Below are 17,005 nucleotides of genomic sequence, written 5' to 3'. Positions count from 1 at the left end.
AATTATATACTTTTTTTTTAAGTTTGATACTATCTTTAACTTTCTAGTTAACCACGGATGGTGCGTCTGCCCCTTGGACTTTTTCTTGTTGGAATGTATCTATTCTGTCTATTCATAAATATCCCCTTAAATGTTTGTCATTGCATCTCTATTGACCTATCCCTTAACCTAGTTTGCCAATTCACTTTAGCCAGTTCTGCTTTCATGTCCTCATAATTGCCCTTATTTTTAAAAACATAGTCTCGGACCCACTCCTCTCTCCCTCAAACTGAATGTAAAATTCAAGCATTTTATGGTTGCTGCTACCTAGGGGCACCTTCACTATGAGATTATTAATTAATCCCATTTTGTTGCACGATACCAGGTGTAGTATAGCCTACTCTCTGGTTGGCTCCAGAACATGCTGTTCTAAGAAACTATCCCAGAAACATTCTATGAACTCCTCATATAGGCTACCTTTGCCCATATGACTTTTCTAGTCTATATGTAAATTAAAATCTCCCATGATTATCACTGTGCCTTTCTGACAAGTTCCCTTTATTTCTTCCTTTATGCTCCATTCTACCATGTGGTTAGTATTAGGGGGCCTGTACACGACTCCCACAAGCGACTTGCAACTTTACCATTTCTCATCTCTACCCAAACCATTTCCACATCCTGGTTTCCTGAACTTAAGTCATCCCTCTCTATTGTGCTAATACCATCATTAACTAATAGAACCATTCCTCTACCTTTTCCTCGCTTCCTGTCCTTCCTAAATGTCCTATGCCCTTTAATATTCGGGTCCCAATCCATGTCCGCCTGCAGCCACGTCTTTGTAATGGCTGTCAAATTGTACTTACTTACTTCTATGTGCACTTTTAGTTTATCTGTTTTGTTTTGAATGCTTCATGCAATCAGATACAGAGCCTTTAGTTTTATCCTTTTATTCTTTTTATAACCTCTAGTCTCATCTGTTGATTTACTGTTAGAATTGTACTCTCTATCCCTTCCTGTTGCCATCTGCTTTTCATTTCCTATAATAATACCTTTCTCTTTTGCCTTGCCTCTACTCTTTGACTTACCACATCTCCAAGTTTGTACCCTGCCCCCACTACTTAGTTTAAAACCCTGTCTACTTCCCTAGTTATGTGGCACGCAAGAAAACAGGTCCCAGCATGGTTCAGGTGTAGTCTGTCCCAATATATTTGTATTGGTGCCAGTGCCTCACGAACCAGAAAGCACTCCTCCCACAGCAGGCTTTGAGCCACACATTCATCTACCTAATCTGATTTGTCCTGTGCCAGTTTGCGTGTGGCTGAGGCAATAATCCAGAGATTATGACCTTTGAGGTTCTGCTTCTTAATTTGGTGCCAGGCTCCCCTCACTGACTATGCAGAACCTCTTCCTTTGTCCTGCCTATGTCGTTGGTACCAACATGGACCACGACAAGTGGGTCATCTCCCTCCCACGGCAAGTTCCACTCAAGCCCAAGCAAATGTCCCGAACCCTGGCACTGGGCAGGCAACACAGCCGCCTGGACTCTCGCTCTTTGCTGCAGAGAATGCTATCAATCCCTCTGACAATACAGTCCCCGACTACCACTACATTCCTTGTAATTCCCCCTGCTTGAATGGCTTCCTGTACCAAGGTGTAATGGATGGTTAGCTCATCCACCCTGAAGCCCCCACTCTCATTCAAACCTCAAACCTGTTAGACAATTGCAAGGGCCGAGGCTCCTACCCTCTGGGTCCCCTCACTTGTAGTCACACCCTCCTGCCCTTGACCACTGACCAAATCAGAAGACTCCATCCTAAGGGGTGTGACTGCCTCCTGGAATAAAGCATCCAGGTAACTTTCCCCCTCCCTGATATACCACATTGTCTGCAGCTTGACCTCTAGCTCAATAACTTGGAGGCGAAGTTCCTGCAGCTGCAAGCACTTACTGTTGATGCGTTTGCCCTGGATTACACCAGTATCCAGAAGCTCCCACACTCTGCAATCGCAGCACATCACCTGCCCTGCCATCTCCAATATGTGTTAATTAATTATTTGCTATAATTAATAAAGCTTACACTTCCCTGTACATTTTGGCATTGCCAGTAAACTTTACAATACTGGTAAAACTAATAATACCAGCTACCGGTTTACCTGCTCCTTCTGCTGCACCAAAGTGGAAATCAAATACTGAAGGCTGAAAAAGAGTAGAAGAAAAAAAAAGCACCTACTCCCCACCCTTCACCAAGCTCCCCACTCAGCACACTAGATAAGGTTTACTCCAAGAAGTAAAGTACTGCTTTCCCCCTGTGCACCGAATTCCCACTTTGAACCAAATTCCCAAATATACTCACTTAGCCTCTGTCTCACTCAGGCCGAAATCTCCCCCCTCTGACCATGTGTCCCTTACTGATTTAGATGTTGGACCCAGGAGGAAGTTTTAGTGTATGTGAAGTTTAGTCCTCATTCACACCTTAGCTGACGAATGCTTCTTGTTTCTTTTTTTTTAAATCAATCAATACAACTGAACTATATAGCCAGAAGAGCTGAACTTAGCTTAGCTTAGAGAAAGTTATGATCGAACTGTATAATGCTCTGTTCAGACTGCTCCTTGAATTCAGTGTCGCCGCACAACATAGACAACAGCTAGGAGCTGGTGGTATTGCAGAGAAGAGCCGCAAAGCAATTTCTGGTGGTAGAGAAATGAGATATAAGGAAAGATTGGAGAAACTAATGGATAGGCGGTGCCTAAGAGGTGACCATATAGAATTATGCAAGCTAGACAAGGGAATGGAAAAGATAAATCCAAAACATTACTTTTAAATTAAATTATGGCTTGGCTGTTCGTTCAAGATATCGGTTTGGGAATGGTTTGACTGCTTGGCATTGAGTTCTCTTTTTGTGGGATTTAGATCTGGCTGCTGAGGAGCACTTTAAACTAGCAGCTCATGACATTTGTCAGAATTCAGTAAGCTAATTGGCTAATGAACTGTCTCTGCTCTGACATCTTATTTCAGAAACTGTCAAAGGATGTTTTCAGCATTATAGTGCCTGCCTGGTTGGATAGGGCAAATTGAAAGATACTGTAGTACTAATAATTATCAGTATCGATGGACTGATGCTAAGCTTTCTTTGGAATACATTATCCAGCTGGTAGCCTAAAATAATGGCCTGTGGTGTATCACTGTTAAAAGTAATGCATTGTTATGGTCATGTCTTGCTCAAAAAAATTTCTCATTAGCATATGTGCGCATAACAATTTCTATGGAGTAAGAGTAACATAGGTGCTTTTTGAGGTTTATATATTCTAATTTTATGGAATACTGAGCTCTTGCTGCTGTAAGCCCTAAGGCTTCAGTTCATAATGCCAAAGGTGATGACTGTTGTTGCTTAGTTTGAGTCCTCTTTTCCAGACTTTCGTTTTGCACTCCTTAATTTGCTCCAGCTTCCATTACCAGGTTTAAATTAGAGTAAAAGAGGGTGCGAGGGAGCTTAGTCAGCTTGTATATAGAACTTTATGTAAGGTTAAACAATATTTCACTTTGTATGAAGAAGATCCCACAGCTCATTCGACTCATTCTTTCAAAATCCCAAACCAAATATCTCTCCATTACAGGAGCTGATTACTGAATGATTTCAGTATCCCAGATCTTCTGGTCAGTGGTGATGCTGAGGATATTGCCAATGACAGTGAAGATAATTATGATCCTACCTTTTTGCATTCTTATAGCCAGACCTTCCTGTTTTAGCAGCAGCAGCAATGCTTCAGTGCAGCCAACCATGGAGGGCAGTGGTGAGGAGCAGCAGTGGAGAGGGCATGCCCTCTTTATACGACATCAACTGCTGTGTTCAGTTTGTAATGGTCATAAGGGTTTCAGTGGAGTGGAGTGGGGTGTTTGGGAGGGTGTATTTTTTGGGGTGGGTCATTGGGTCGGTGGGGTTGGGTGTTCAGGGGTGGGTAGTTGGGTTGGGGGGTTCGGGTTGTGTAGTTATGTCGGGGGTGGAGGCACTCAGGTTGGGCAGAGGTATATGTAGGGGGATGGCGTTTGGGTTACGATATTAATCACAGAGTTATACCAGAAGTTAAACTGGAGTAAGTATCTGGGTAAGTATTACGCATCCTGCCCAAGTCTCTGACCCTGAGCTCAGTGTTGGGGATATGTCCCGGGCAGCGCAAATCAGCCTGTCTGAAGTGCAATGGTCAGGATTTTTCATCTGTCATAAAGCACAACAGCGGTGAAAGTCTCGAGATTCATTCCGTTGGTATTGGAAGATCCAGCCCATTGTCTCGGCCTTAACCTTAACTGTCAGCCATGGCTCAGTTGGTAACACTTCTGCCTCTGAGTCAGCAGGTTGTATTCCACTTCAGAGATTTGCGCACAAAAATCTAGCTGACACTCCAACTACTGAGAGAATGCTGCACTGCTGGAAGTGCCGTCTTTTGGATGAGCCGTTAAACCGAAGCCCTGTCTACTCTGTCAGGAGGATGTGTAGAATATAGACCGCCAAATAGTGAGAAGGACGTAGAAGAACAAATCTGCAGGGAAATTACAGAGATGCAGGCATTATAGAGTGGTTATAATGGGGGAATTTAATTACCTGAATGTAGATTAGGACAATGGTAGCGTAAAGGGCAGAAGTTCCCAGATTATGTTCAGGAGAATTTTCTACCAGTATGTGTCCAATCCAACAAAAAATATGCACTGTTGGACCTGGTTCTTGGAAATGAAACGGGCCAAGTAGATCAAGTGTTAGTGGGGGAGCATTTAGGAGACAGTGATCATTGTATTGTACGTTTTAGGATGATGATAGAAAAGGATGATAGGCAATCCAGAGTAAAAATAATTAACTGGACAAGAGCCGACTTCGATGGGGCAAGAACGGAGCTGATCCAAATAGACTGGAACAAAAGATTGGCAGGGAAAACTGTAGCTGAACAATGGGCTACCTTCAAAAAAGAATTTGTTCGGGTATAGTCAAGGGAAAGTAGGACAAACAAATCCAGAGCTCCCTGGATGAAAAAGGAGATTGAAATTGAGATAAAGAAGAAAAAGTGCGCTTATGACAGGTGACAGGTAGAAAATACAATTGAGAACCAAGAGGAATACAGAAGGTCCGGGGGCAGTGAAAAAGCATGTTAGAGAAGCAAAGAGAGATTATGAGAAAGATTGGCAGCCAACATAAAGGGGAATCCCAAAGTCTTCTATAGACATGTAAATAGTAAAACGGTGGTAAAAGGAGGAGTAGGGCCGATTAAGGACCTAAAAAGGAATTTACAAATGGACGAAGGAATACTTTGCATCCATCTTTACCAAGGAGGTAGATGCTACCCCAGGCCATGGTGACAGATGAGGAAACTGTCACTAGAAGGGTTCAAAATTGATCAGGAGGAAGTGTTGAATAGACTGTCAGCACTTAAAGCTGACAAGGCACCAGGACCGGATGAGATGCATTCAAGGATATTGAAGGAAATGAGAGTAGAAATTGCAGGGGCTCTGGCCATAATTTTTCAGCCTTCCCTAGACTCAGGGGTGGTGTCAGAGGACTGGAGAATTGCAAACATTATGCCCTTGTTCAAAAAAGGTTGTAAGGATAAGCACAGCTATTACAGACCAGTCAGTTTAACTTCAGTGATGGGCAAGATTCTAGAAACAATTATTCGGGATAGAATTGGTAGTCACATGGAAAAATATGGGTTGATGAGGAAGAGGAAATGGATTTTTAAAGGGGAAATCGTGTTTAACTAACTTGCTGTAGTATTTTGAAGAGGTAACAGAAAAGGCCGATGAGGGTAACGCAGTTGATGTGGTGTGCATGAACTTTGAAAAGGTATTTGACACAGTATCGCACAACTGACTTGTGAGAAAAGTTATTGCTCATGGAATAAAAGGGACATTAGCAACATGGATACAAAATTGGCTAAAAAATAGGAAGCAGAGAGTAATGGCCAATGGATGTTTTTTGGGCTGGAGGAAGGTTTGTAGTGGAGTTGCCCAGTGGTCGGTATTGGGACCCTTGCTGTTCCTGATATATACTAATGATCTAGATCTTGGTGTGCAGGGGACAATTTCAAAGTTTGCGGATGATACAAAGCTTAGGAGTGTTGTAAACTGCAAGGAGGATGGTGTGGAACTTCAAAAGGACATAGACAAGTTGGTGGAGTGGGCAATAAGATGGCAGATGAAGTTCAATGCAGAGAAGTGTGAGGTGGTGCATTTTGGTAGGAAGAACATGGACAGACAGTATAAAATAAGGGGTGAAATTTTGAAGGGGGTGCAGGAGCAGAAAAACTTGGATATATATGTGCATAGATCATTGAAGGTGGCAGGACAGGTGGAGAGAGCAGTTAATAGAGCATTTGGTATCCTGGGCTTTATTAATATGGGCATAGAGTACAAGAGCCAAGAAGGTTATGCTGAATTTATATAAGACACTCGTCAGACCGCAGCTGGAATATTGTGTACAGTTCTGAGCACCATGTCATAGGAAGGATGTGAACACATTGGAGAGAGTGCAGAAGAGGTTTACAAGAATGGTTCCAGGGATGAGAAACTTCAGCTATGAGGATAGATTGGAAAGGTTGGGACTGTTCCTCTTGAAGAGAAGAAGGCTGAGGAGATTTGATAGAGATGTTCAAAATCATGAGGGGCTGGACAGAATAGATAGGGAGAAGCTGTTCCCACTCGTAAAAGGATCGAGAGCGAGAGGGCATAGATTTCAAGTGATTTGCAAAAGAAGCAAGCATGACGTGAGAAAAAACGTTTTCACACAACGAGTGGTTTGGGTCTGGAATGCACTGCCTGGAAGTGTGGTGGACACAGGCTCAATTGAGGTATTCAAGAGGGCATTAGATGATTATTTGAATAGAAACAACGTGCAAGGGTATGGGGAAAAAGCAGGGCAATGGCATCAGGCCATAATGCTCATTTGGTGAGCCGGTGCAGACGTGATGGGCTGAATGGCCGTTAAGATTCTGTGACATATAAGATTCTATGGCATTATTTCAAAGAAGTTCTGAGGAATTATCTCTAACATCTTGGCCAAAAGCTTTCCCTCAATCAACATCACCAAAACAGATTGTCTGGTCATTATCACATTACTGTTTGTGGAAGCTGCGTTTCCTACATTTTAACAGTGACTACACTTCAAAGATAACAAAGGTACACTTCACTGGCTGTAACGCGCTTTGGGATATCCTGTGGTCATGGAATCAACTTGTGTTTATATAGTGCCTTTAACATAATGAAACATCTTGAAGCTCTTCTGAGGAGCATTATAAAACAAGGTATGACACCAAGCCACACGAGGTATTAGGTCAGATGACCAAAAGCTTGGCCAAAGAGGTGGGTTTTAAGGAGTGCCTTAAAAGAGGAAAGCAAGGTAGAGAGGTGTAGGGGAGGGTATTGTAAAGCTTGGGGCCTAGGCAACTGGTTGTAAGAAGACATTGAGACTAGGATGCTTTGGTGGAGTCTGTTTATTGCTTACCACGGAGTTTACTACTTCACTCTGGCTGACTCTTTATATACACATCTAAGTATAATTAATTAATCAATACCACACACTTGTTCACCTTATTACCTCAAGCTACTAGGTATTTAACATCCATCAACAGAACTTATTAGATATTAACAATGGACGCCAATAGTGCAGCAGTTAAAATCAGAGATGCACAAGAGGCCAGAATTAGAGGTGTGCAGATGTCCTGGAGGGCTTTGGGGCTGGATGAAAGTGAGGGGCGAGGTCATGGAGGAATTTGAAAACAATATTGAGAATTTTAAAATCAAAGTGTTGCTAGACTGGAAGCTAATGTAGTTCAGCAAACATAAGGGTGATAGGGGAATGGGACTTGGTGCGAGTTAAGACATGGGTAACAAGGGATAATGTAAGAGAGCAGCCAGGTGTGCTTTGAATAGTCCAAGTCTAGAAGTGTTGAAGAGCACCACGTTAATTGCATTCTTTCTTTTATTCTCTGGCAAACCCAATAAAGCTACTGAGCATTCTCTGTGTAAGCAAATCTTAATGTGATGCCCTAAACATCCTCCCCTCTGACCAGAATGTGTGCCCCATTGTGCTGCTTGTACTGATGCTTTACAGTATTGTTCTAGTTTTATATGACTTCTGTTGTTGCTATATAGAATGGAGCAAGCTAGTGAAGTGTTGACTTTTTTTCCCATTAGTGTCTTACAGGTCAGTTTTGCCCGTGTGCCTGAACCCCGATACGTCTGGACTCGCCATACCTTGCCGGTGACAGACATACACTGTGGCGTTGGAGGCCCCCTATCCCGTGTTGCGACAGCATCTCTCGATCAAACTGTAAAAGTGAGTTTGTTCTCTTTAAAGCATAGATCTGACTATGTTCCTTCAGCCAAAACTGGTTTAACAAAACTTACAACTGAAATAGAATACCAACGTAGGCTTTGTTTCCAGGACAGCAGATCATTGAATATTGAATTATATTTATATAGTGTCTTTTCATGTGTCTGAAGCCATCTCAAAGTACTCATGAATTACATTTTTGGCTATTGTTATTAGTAAGCAAATGGAGCAATTGTTTTGTGAACAGCAAATGTTGCAGAATGGTGCTTTATTTTTTGGTGGTGTTGGTTGAAGGAGGGAATGTTGACCAGCACAGTAGAGATTTCCTGTTTTCTTTGAAATAGAGCCTTGGGCTCCTTAAGAGTAGAAGTGCCCTTGATCTGAAGCCTCATCCGAAGAATTAAAACTTTTTAGGCTTTTACTCAGCACCAAAGGCATACCCTGTAAGTGAACCCTCAGTCTATTTGAACCAGCGTATGATTTTGTGCACCAATAACTGGTAGTGTAGTGAGTGCATATGTTGAAAATAAACCTTTGTCATCATATTTAAATGACTGGACATATTACAAGTCTTCCAGTGAGCTGCAGGATTTTATACATAAATGCTCTTATCAGGCCAGAGCTTCGAATTATGGTACAGGTTTATTAACAACAAATGCAGCATCTAAGGCAACGAAGTATGTTGACAAGACATTGCTGCTCCTCCTTGAACATAAAAAAATAATAAACAAGAATGACCTTTCATTAATACTCTTTATAATAAAGAACCTGAGAGAGTGCACTTTACTGAAACTGATATGCGGCTGATTATTTAATCCCCATGGAGCCTTTGGCTTTACCCCAATAGTCTCAGAAGAACTAATGAGATGGACACAGGCTGCTAATTACAAACCCAAATCAGGTTGCTGGCCCAGGGGCAGACACTGCCAAAGTGGACAAAGAATCACTGTACCTACCTCTCACCAACCTTCTAGGAAGGATTCACTATTGGATCAGGTAATGGCAAATGAACGAGATCAGGATAAGAGAAGTAAGGAGGGGAATGTCTAGGCAATAATGATAATATATTACATTTTAGGATAATAACCGAGAAGGAAATATGTATGACAAGGATCAGGGTAATAGATTGGAGAAAAACTTCTTTTGAGGGGCTTCAGAAAATAAAGTGGTGAACAGTGATGTAGAATAGCAGTAGGAAACATTTAAAACACTATTCAATAGAGCCCAGGAAAAATATATTCTGCTGAAAAGCAAGAACAAATTAAACATTAATGAGACAATAAGGATATGATAAAGACATGAGGGAAAAGTTGAGGGTAAGGAAAGGATCATGCATAAGTATGTGGATGCAGGGGAGGGCATGACAAAGGAGAAAAGGAAGAGACTAGGGAAAAAGTCAAAAGAACACTTGGAAAGGCAAAGATATACTAGAAAATTAAACTATCAAGGAACTTGAAACAAAATAGTAAATTTTTTAGCGGCTCATAAATTAGAAAAAAAAAATGTCAGAATGGGAATAATGTCAGTATGAAATCATGGGCAGCAGTAACAAAAAAGCAGAAATATTCAATAATGACTTTTCTTCAGTATTTATCAAGGAGATGGATCAGGTGGCCAAGACATAAGATGAGATTAGAAATGATATAACCATGTTTCAAATAAAAATAGAAGAAACATTAACCAAACTAAACAAACTCAGAGGGTAAAATCCCTTGTCTGAATGAATTGCAGCTGTGTATTTTGAAAGAAACTAGGGAAGATATAGCAGACGTCCCATTACATGTACTAAAAGGTGTAGTGCCCAGAGGACTGACGGGTAGCTAACTTTCTACCTATATTTAAGAAAGGAGGTCTAGCAAACAATATACCATTCAGCTTAACATCAATAGTTTAAAAAATAATGGAATCCCTACCAAAGGAGAAAATAAAAAAACTCTAAAAACCAGAACTGTGATAATGAATATTCAAAAGGGCTTTCAAAAGGGAAAGCCTTGCTTAACTGACCCCATTATGTTCTTTGAAAAGGTAACAGAGAGAGTAGATAGGGATAATGCAGTAGATGTAATATATCTAGATTTCCAAAAAGGCCTGTGATAAGTTACCACATAATAGACAAATGAATAAGGTCAGAACATGCAGAGTCAGAGGTCAAACAGCAGAGTGGATAGCTAATTAGCTGAAAAACTAAGTTGAGAGTAGGGGCATAGGGTAGCTATTTGGAATGGTATAAAGTGGAAAGTGAAGCTCCACAAGGATTGGGGCCACTGTTGATCACAATTTATATTAACGATTTGAATTTGGAGTCAGGAATACAGTTTCTAAATTTGTGAACTACATCAAATTGAACTACAATCAACACTGAGGAGGACTGTAACAAATTACAAGAAGACATTAATAAATTGGCATATAATTGGCAAATAAATTTCAACATCTATGAGTGTGATGTGTTATGTTCTGCTCAGAAAAGTAAGGAAGTCACATATTACATGGAAAGTAAGAATGTAAATAGAGCGGAGGAGCAAAGGGATCTGAGAGTATTAACACACAAATCACTAAAAGCTAAAAACACAGATTAAGGTCATAACAGAAACAAACCCAGCACCAAGGCTTCTTTCTAGAGGGATAGAATTGAAAGGTAGAAAAGATATTATAAATTTTAAATCAAATATTGATTTGGCCATACTTGGAGTACAGTTCTCATTACCATATTATAAAAATAATATAGAGTGTTAGGAAATTGAGATAGTTTAAGTTATATTTGTATTTTTTGTGTGTTAGGAATGAGTTTTAGTTTTAATCTTTATTTGATTTGTATTTCTGTATTTGTGTGGTAAGAAAAGGTCAAATTGAGTTTTAGTTTCACTTAAAAAAGGTGCTTGCATTTCTAATGTGGTTTTTAGGACTGTTGTAGCTAGGTTAAACAAACAAGAGTAGAAGAATTGGGCTGTTGCCTAGCAACAGGGTCCAGAGAGGCAGGTCCCTCCCACAGACATGCACAGAAACAGCAGTTTGTTTTGGAAGCTGTTTGAGTTCAGTTCATTTTGAAAGTAGCTACCAGGAGAGACTGGAGCAAAGGGGACAGATAGCCAGTCCCAAGCTAAAGAGAAGACCCCAAAAATCCAGGGGAGTGGAACAGGGGAAAGTCCCAAGCAGATCTTCTAGTCAAAGGAAGGACAGGAACCTGGAAAAAAGTTCTGTTAATAAAGTTAAGAGTTAGGGGCAGAGAGAAAGGCTCCAAACTTCAGACTTAAAGAGACAAAAACTGCAGAAAGCAGATTTAAAGTGAGAACAGCTCGCAAGAGGCAAAAGGGGCCAAAGAGACGGCTGAAGGTCTGTAACTCTTTGCTATGGGCATGTGAAACAGTGGTGTACTGTTGATGGCTGAGTTGATGAGAGAGGGTACGTGGAAGACAGCTTGAATGCATGTGGTGACCCAGGGAGAGGAGCATCAGAAGGAGGGTTTGAAACCTTGGAGGTGAACCCTTGCGGAAGGATTATGAGAGCGCGAGTCGGTTTTGGAGAAGATTCCAAAGCGAGTTCTTGGAGATTGGAAACCCTCATGTGAAAGACAAAGTGCAGTGAGACTGGTTGGCTCATGGTGTGACAAGCATCTGGGGGTGTCAGGGGTGAGTGTTGAGGGGAGATCCATAGCATCTGGTTGAGATGGCATCTGTCACTTGGTTTCAGAGTGTGGTGTGTCTGATCACAGGGTGCCTATTGGTTTACATGAACTGTGTATTTACTGTGAACATTAAAGCGTAAGGTAGCTTTTGTAACTTGTGTTATCCTTACAAATCTGTATATATCTGTAGAAGTATAGTTGTGGGTGAAGGAGTATTGTAATATAGTTCATCTTGTTGAATAAATGTTTTATTCGTTTGTTAAAAGTTCATCAGTTGACTTCTGTGACTCTGCTCAGCAGCTACTCTCCACATATCTAAACACACAAATAATAGTTAGGATCTATCAAGCTGAGTTCCACTCTGGGATCAGGCTTGTCCAGGGGTAACCTCAGCTGAGATCATAACAAGAGGCACTGGAAGGTTTTACTGATTATGAAAGGATCAACATAATTGGGTCTCATTTTTTCCCTCCTATAAGGAGAAAGCTGAGGAGGACCTAATAGAGATGTTTAAAATTCTGAAAACTTTTGACATAGTAGACAGAAAAAGTGGTTTCTCTTGTGGGGAAGAGCAAAACTAGTGAGCATTAATATAAAATAGTCATCAGGAAATCAAATAGAAAATTTAGAAGAAATTTCTTTACCCAGAGAGTGGAAAGAATTAGATGAAGAAGAATGAGAGGAGGCTCGATCGAAGTCTGGACACAGGCATGGATTGTTTGGGCCAAATGGGCCTGTTTCTGTGCTGTATCTTATCCTATGTATTTATATATAAGCCTTTTATTAATTTCTCAGCACAAAAGGGAATTAAAACACTGCTTAGCAACTGCCATTCACAGCTGGGTTCTAATTCATCAACAAGTCTTCTATTTCTACCCTACCAGCATGTCAAGCTGACAATCAGGCAAATTGAATAGACTAACACCTATGCAAATAGCAGCCAGGGAGAACTCCTAAACAAAAACAGAATTACCTGGAAAAACTCAGCAGGTCTGGCAGCATCGGCGGAGAAGAAAAGAGTTGACGTTTCGAGTCCTCATGACCTTTCGGCAGAACTGAGTAAAGTTAGGAGAGGGGTGAAATATAAGCTGGTTTAAGGTTGGCGGGGGGAGATAAGTTGGCGGGGGGGAGGGGGGGTTGGTGTGGTTGTAGGGAGAAGCAAGCAGTGATAGGAGCAGATAATCAAAAGATGTCACAGACAAAAGGAACAAAGAGGTGTTCAAGGTGGTGATATTATCTAAGAAAATGTGCTAATTAAAAATGGATGGCAGGACACTCAAGGTACAGCTCTAGTGGGGGTGGGGTGGAAAGACTGACGGTATTACAGTTATAGATTTAAAAATAATGGAAATAGGTGGGAAAAGAAAAATCTACATAAATTATTGGAAAAAACAAAAGGGAGGGGGAAGAAATGGGATGGGGATGGGGGGAGGGGGAGTTTAAGATCTAAAGTTGTTGAATTCAATATTCAGCCCGGAAGGCTGTAAAGTGCCTAGTCGGAAGATGAGGTGCTGTTCCTCCAGTTTGCGTGGGGCTTCACTGGAACAATGCAGCAAGCCAAGGACAGACATGTGGGCAAGAGAGCAGGGTGGCGTGTTAAAATGGCAAGCGACAGGGAGGTTTGGGTCTTTCTTGCGGACAGACCGCAGGTGTTCTGCAAAGCGGTCGCCCAGTTTGCGTTTGGTATCTGCAATGTAGAGGAGACCTAGCTGGACCAAGGCTAATAGTTTTGCAGTTACCTCTTAATGGGCAATTAAAAGCCAACTGGTCACGTATCCATAGGTTTGTTCTTGGAGTGCATACACTGGCATTGTATAATGTATAGCTCTCAGACCCCGTTATTTCTTTAACTGGATCTGACTTTGATAAAAGCAAAAAACTGCGGATGCTGGAAATCCAAAACAAAAACAAAAATACCTGGAAAAACTCAGCAGGTCTGGCAGCATCTGCGGAGAGGAACACAGTTAACGTTTCGAGTCCGAATAACCCTTCAACAGAACTAAGTAAAAATAGAAGAGAGGTGAAATATAAGCTGGTTTAAGGGGGGGGGCGGTGGGACAAGTAGAGCTGGATAAAGGGCCAGTGATAGGTGGAGATAACCAAAAGATGTCACAGACAAAAGGACAAAGAGGTGTTGAAGGTGGTGATATTATCTAAGGAATGTGCTAATTAAGGGTAGAAAGCAGGACAAGCAAGGTACAGATAGCCCTAGTGGGGGTGGGGTGAAGGAATCGAAAAAGGCTAAAAGGTAGAGATAAAACAATGGACGGAAATACATTTAAAAATAATGGAAATAGGTGGGAAAAGAAAAATCTATATAAATTATTGGAAGAAAAAGGGGGTGGGGATGGAGGAGAGAGTTCATGATCTAAAATTGTTGAACTCAATATTCAGACCGGAAGGCTGTAAGATGCCTAGTCGGAAGATGAGGTGCTGTTCCTCCAGTTTGTGTTGAGCTTCACTGGAACAGTGCAGCAGGCCAAGGATGGACATGTGGGCATGAGAGCAGGGTGGAGTGTTGAAATGGCAAGCAACAGGGAGGTCTGGGTAATGCTTGCGGACAGACCGAAGGTGTTCTGAAAAGCGTTCACCCAGTCTGCGTTTGGTCTCTCCAATGTAGAGGAAACCGCATTGGGAGCAACGAATGCAGTAGACTAAATTGAGGGAAGTGCAAGTGAAATGCTGCTTCACTTGAAAGGAGTGTTTGGGCCCTTGGACGGTGAGGAGAGGGGAAGTAAAGGGGCAGGTGTTGCACCTTCTGCGGTTGCATGGGAAGGTGCCGTGGGAGGGGGTTGAGGTGTAGGGGGTGATGGAGGAGTGGACCAGGGTGTCCCGGAGGGAACGATCCCTACGGAATGCCACCAGGGTGGGGTGAAGGGAAGATGTGTTTGGTGGTGGCATCATGCTGGAGTTGGCGGAAATGGCAAAGGATGATCCTTTGAATGCGGAGGCTGGTGGGGTGATAAGTGAGGACAAGGGGGACCCTATCATGTTTCTGGGAGGGAGGAGAAGGCGTGAGGGCGGATGCGTGAGAGATGGGCCGGACACGGTTGAGGGCCCTGTCAACCACCGTGGGTGGAAAACCTCGGTTAAGGAAGAAGGAAGACATGTCAGAGGAGCTGTTTTTGAAAGTGGCATCATCAGAACAGATGCGACGGAGGCAAAGGAACTGAGAGAATGGGATGGAGTCCTTGCAGGAAGCGGGGTGTGAGGAGCTGTAGTTGAGGTAGCTGTGGGAGTCGGTAGGCTTGTAATGGATATTGGTGGACAGTCTATCACCAGAAATTGAGACAGAGAGGTCAAGGAAGGGAAGGGAAGTGTCAGAGATGGACCATGTGAAAATGATGGAGGTGTGGAAATTGGAAGCAAAATTAATAAATTTTTCCAGGTGCAGACGAGAGCATGAAACAGCACCGAAGTAATCATCGATGTACCAGAGAAAGAGTTGTGGGAGGGGGCCGGAGTAGGACTGGAACAAGGAATGTTCCACATACCCCATAAAGAGACAGGCATAGCTGGGGCCCATGCGGGTACCCATAGCCACACCTTTTATTTGGAGGAAGTGAGAGGAGTTTAAGGAGAAATTGTTCAGTGTGAGAACAAGTTCAGCCAGACGGAGGAGAGTAGTGGTGGATGGGTATTGTTCGGGCCTCTGTTCGAGGAAGGAGCAGGGAGCCATCAGACCATCCCGCTGGGGGATGGAGGTGTAGAGGGATTGGACATCCATGGTGAAGAGGAGGTGGTTGGGGCCAGGGAACTGGAAATTGTTGATATGATGTAGGGTGTCAGAGGAATCACGGATGTAGGTGGGAAGAGACTGGACAAGGAGAGAAAATGGAGTCAAGATAGCAAGAAATGAGTTCCGTGGGGCAGGAACAGGCTGACACGATCGGTCTGCCGGGACAGTCCTGTTTGTGGATTTTGGGTAGGAGGTAGAAGTGGGCCGTCCGAGGTTGGGAGACTATCAGGTTGGAAGCTGTGGAAGGAAGATCTCCAGAGGATATGAGTCAGTAACAGTTCTGGAAACAATGGCTCTGACTTTGATCCTGAAAGTGCTGTAATGAAAAGATGGAATAGAAGTATACTGGGGCAGTATGCAACATTTTCAAATGTCACCAATTTTCTGAACACTGTACTGAAGCATCAACCTAGATAATGCACTCGTGGTTTGGAATGGAGTTTAAGCCCATAATACTCATTTTCTGGAAAGAGTGCAATTTGCTAAGTGGAATGCATATTCACATAAGAAATAGGAGCAAAAGTAGACCACATGGCCCTTGAGCCTTCTCAGCCATTCACTGAGATCTACCCTGCAAACACACTTAATCTTGTATCATTGGCCTTTGCTCAGTTTGAATTGATAGCCTGTGCTCACTAGTGTATTTCAAGCCTATGGTGATATGAACTTTTATAGAAATCTGCAGAACGATATTGTAGTCCAATAACTTATTTGAGGATGATTTTAGAATCAGATTGAGTATGCATGAAACTAATAATTGAGGTTACTCCTCTTGGGTGAAGTGAGTGTAAATTTCTCTAATGTACGTGCAGTATTGCTAACAATTCCATTCGCTCTTCAACATGAAGTGCATTTAATCATACTGCCATATTTAGAATATATAGATTTTAAAAGCTTTTAGTTTGGCGTTGTTCTAAAGGTTTTACAAAGTTAGCTGCCACGCTATAGGCGAAGCCAACTGTACAAATTCAGAATCATTCATGCAGGTTACGTACAAACTTGAAGTTGTGGCACTCTGCGTGTCATCATCAAGAGCATAGATATCCATATTATTTTGTACGTTGTGTTGATATAGCAATTGGATTTTAGAACAGTTGTACTCATCTTGCATATAAGTGAGTAAGTATAAGGAAAAAATACTGGTATTTGAAACCCATTTATGTGCAGCACTATAATTTGTAATTGTGGGAAAAAAACAGAAATCAATGAATTCCTAATTTAAACATGAAGTCCAGGTCATTTCTAAGCTTGCTATACTACACCACAAACAAAAATGACATTACTTAGTACAAGGGCAGATTGTTTTTGGGTTTTTTTTCCCAATGCCCCCTTACCCTCTCTCCAAAGGCCAG

The 17,005-nt window shown here is 42.1% G+C and overlaps 1 protein-coding gene across 1 annotated transcript in view; it reads left to right on the top strand.

Annotated features, from left to right (window-relative positions):
- The window catches only part of wdr18 (WD repeat domain 18), a 208,749-nt gene that overhangs the window by 31,444 nt on the left and 160,300 nt on the right, over positions 1-17,005 (top strand). Inside the window, exon 4 of the mRNA XM_078555761.1 lies at positions 8,154-8,295. Coding sequence (XP_078411887.1) covers positions 8,154-8,295 — 142 coding nt within the window. The remainder of the gene's footprint in view (positions 1-8,153; positions 8,296-17,005) is intronic.

Source organism: Cetorhinus maximus, chromosome 13 (assembly GCF_964194155.1).
Source record: "Cetorhinus maximus chromosome 13, sCetMax3.hap1.1, whole genome shotgun sequence".
In the NCBI taxonomy this organism is placed as follows: Eukaryota; Metazoa; Chordata; class Chondrichthyes; order Lamniformes; family Cetorhinidae; genus Cetorhinus; species Cetorhinus maximus.
Note: the sequence above shows the minus strand (reverse complement) of the source record. Positions and strands in the feature narration are given on the sequence as shown.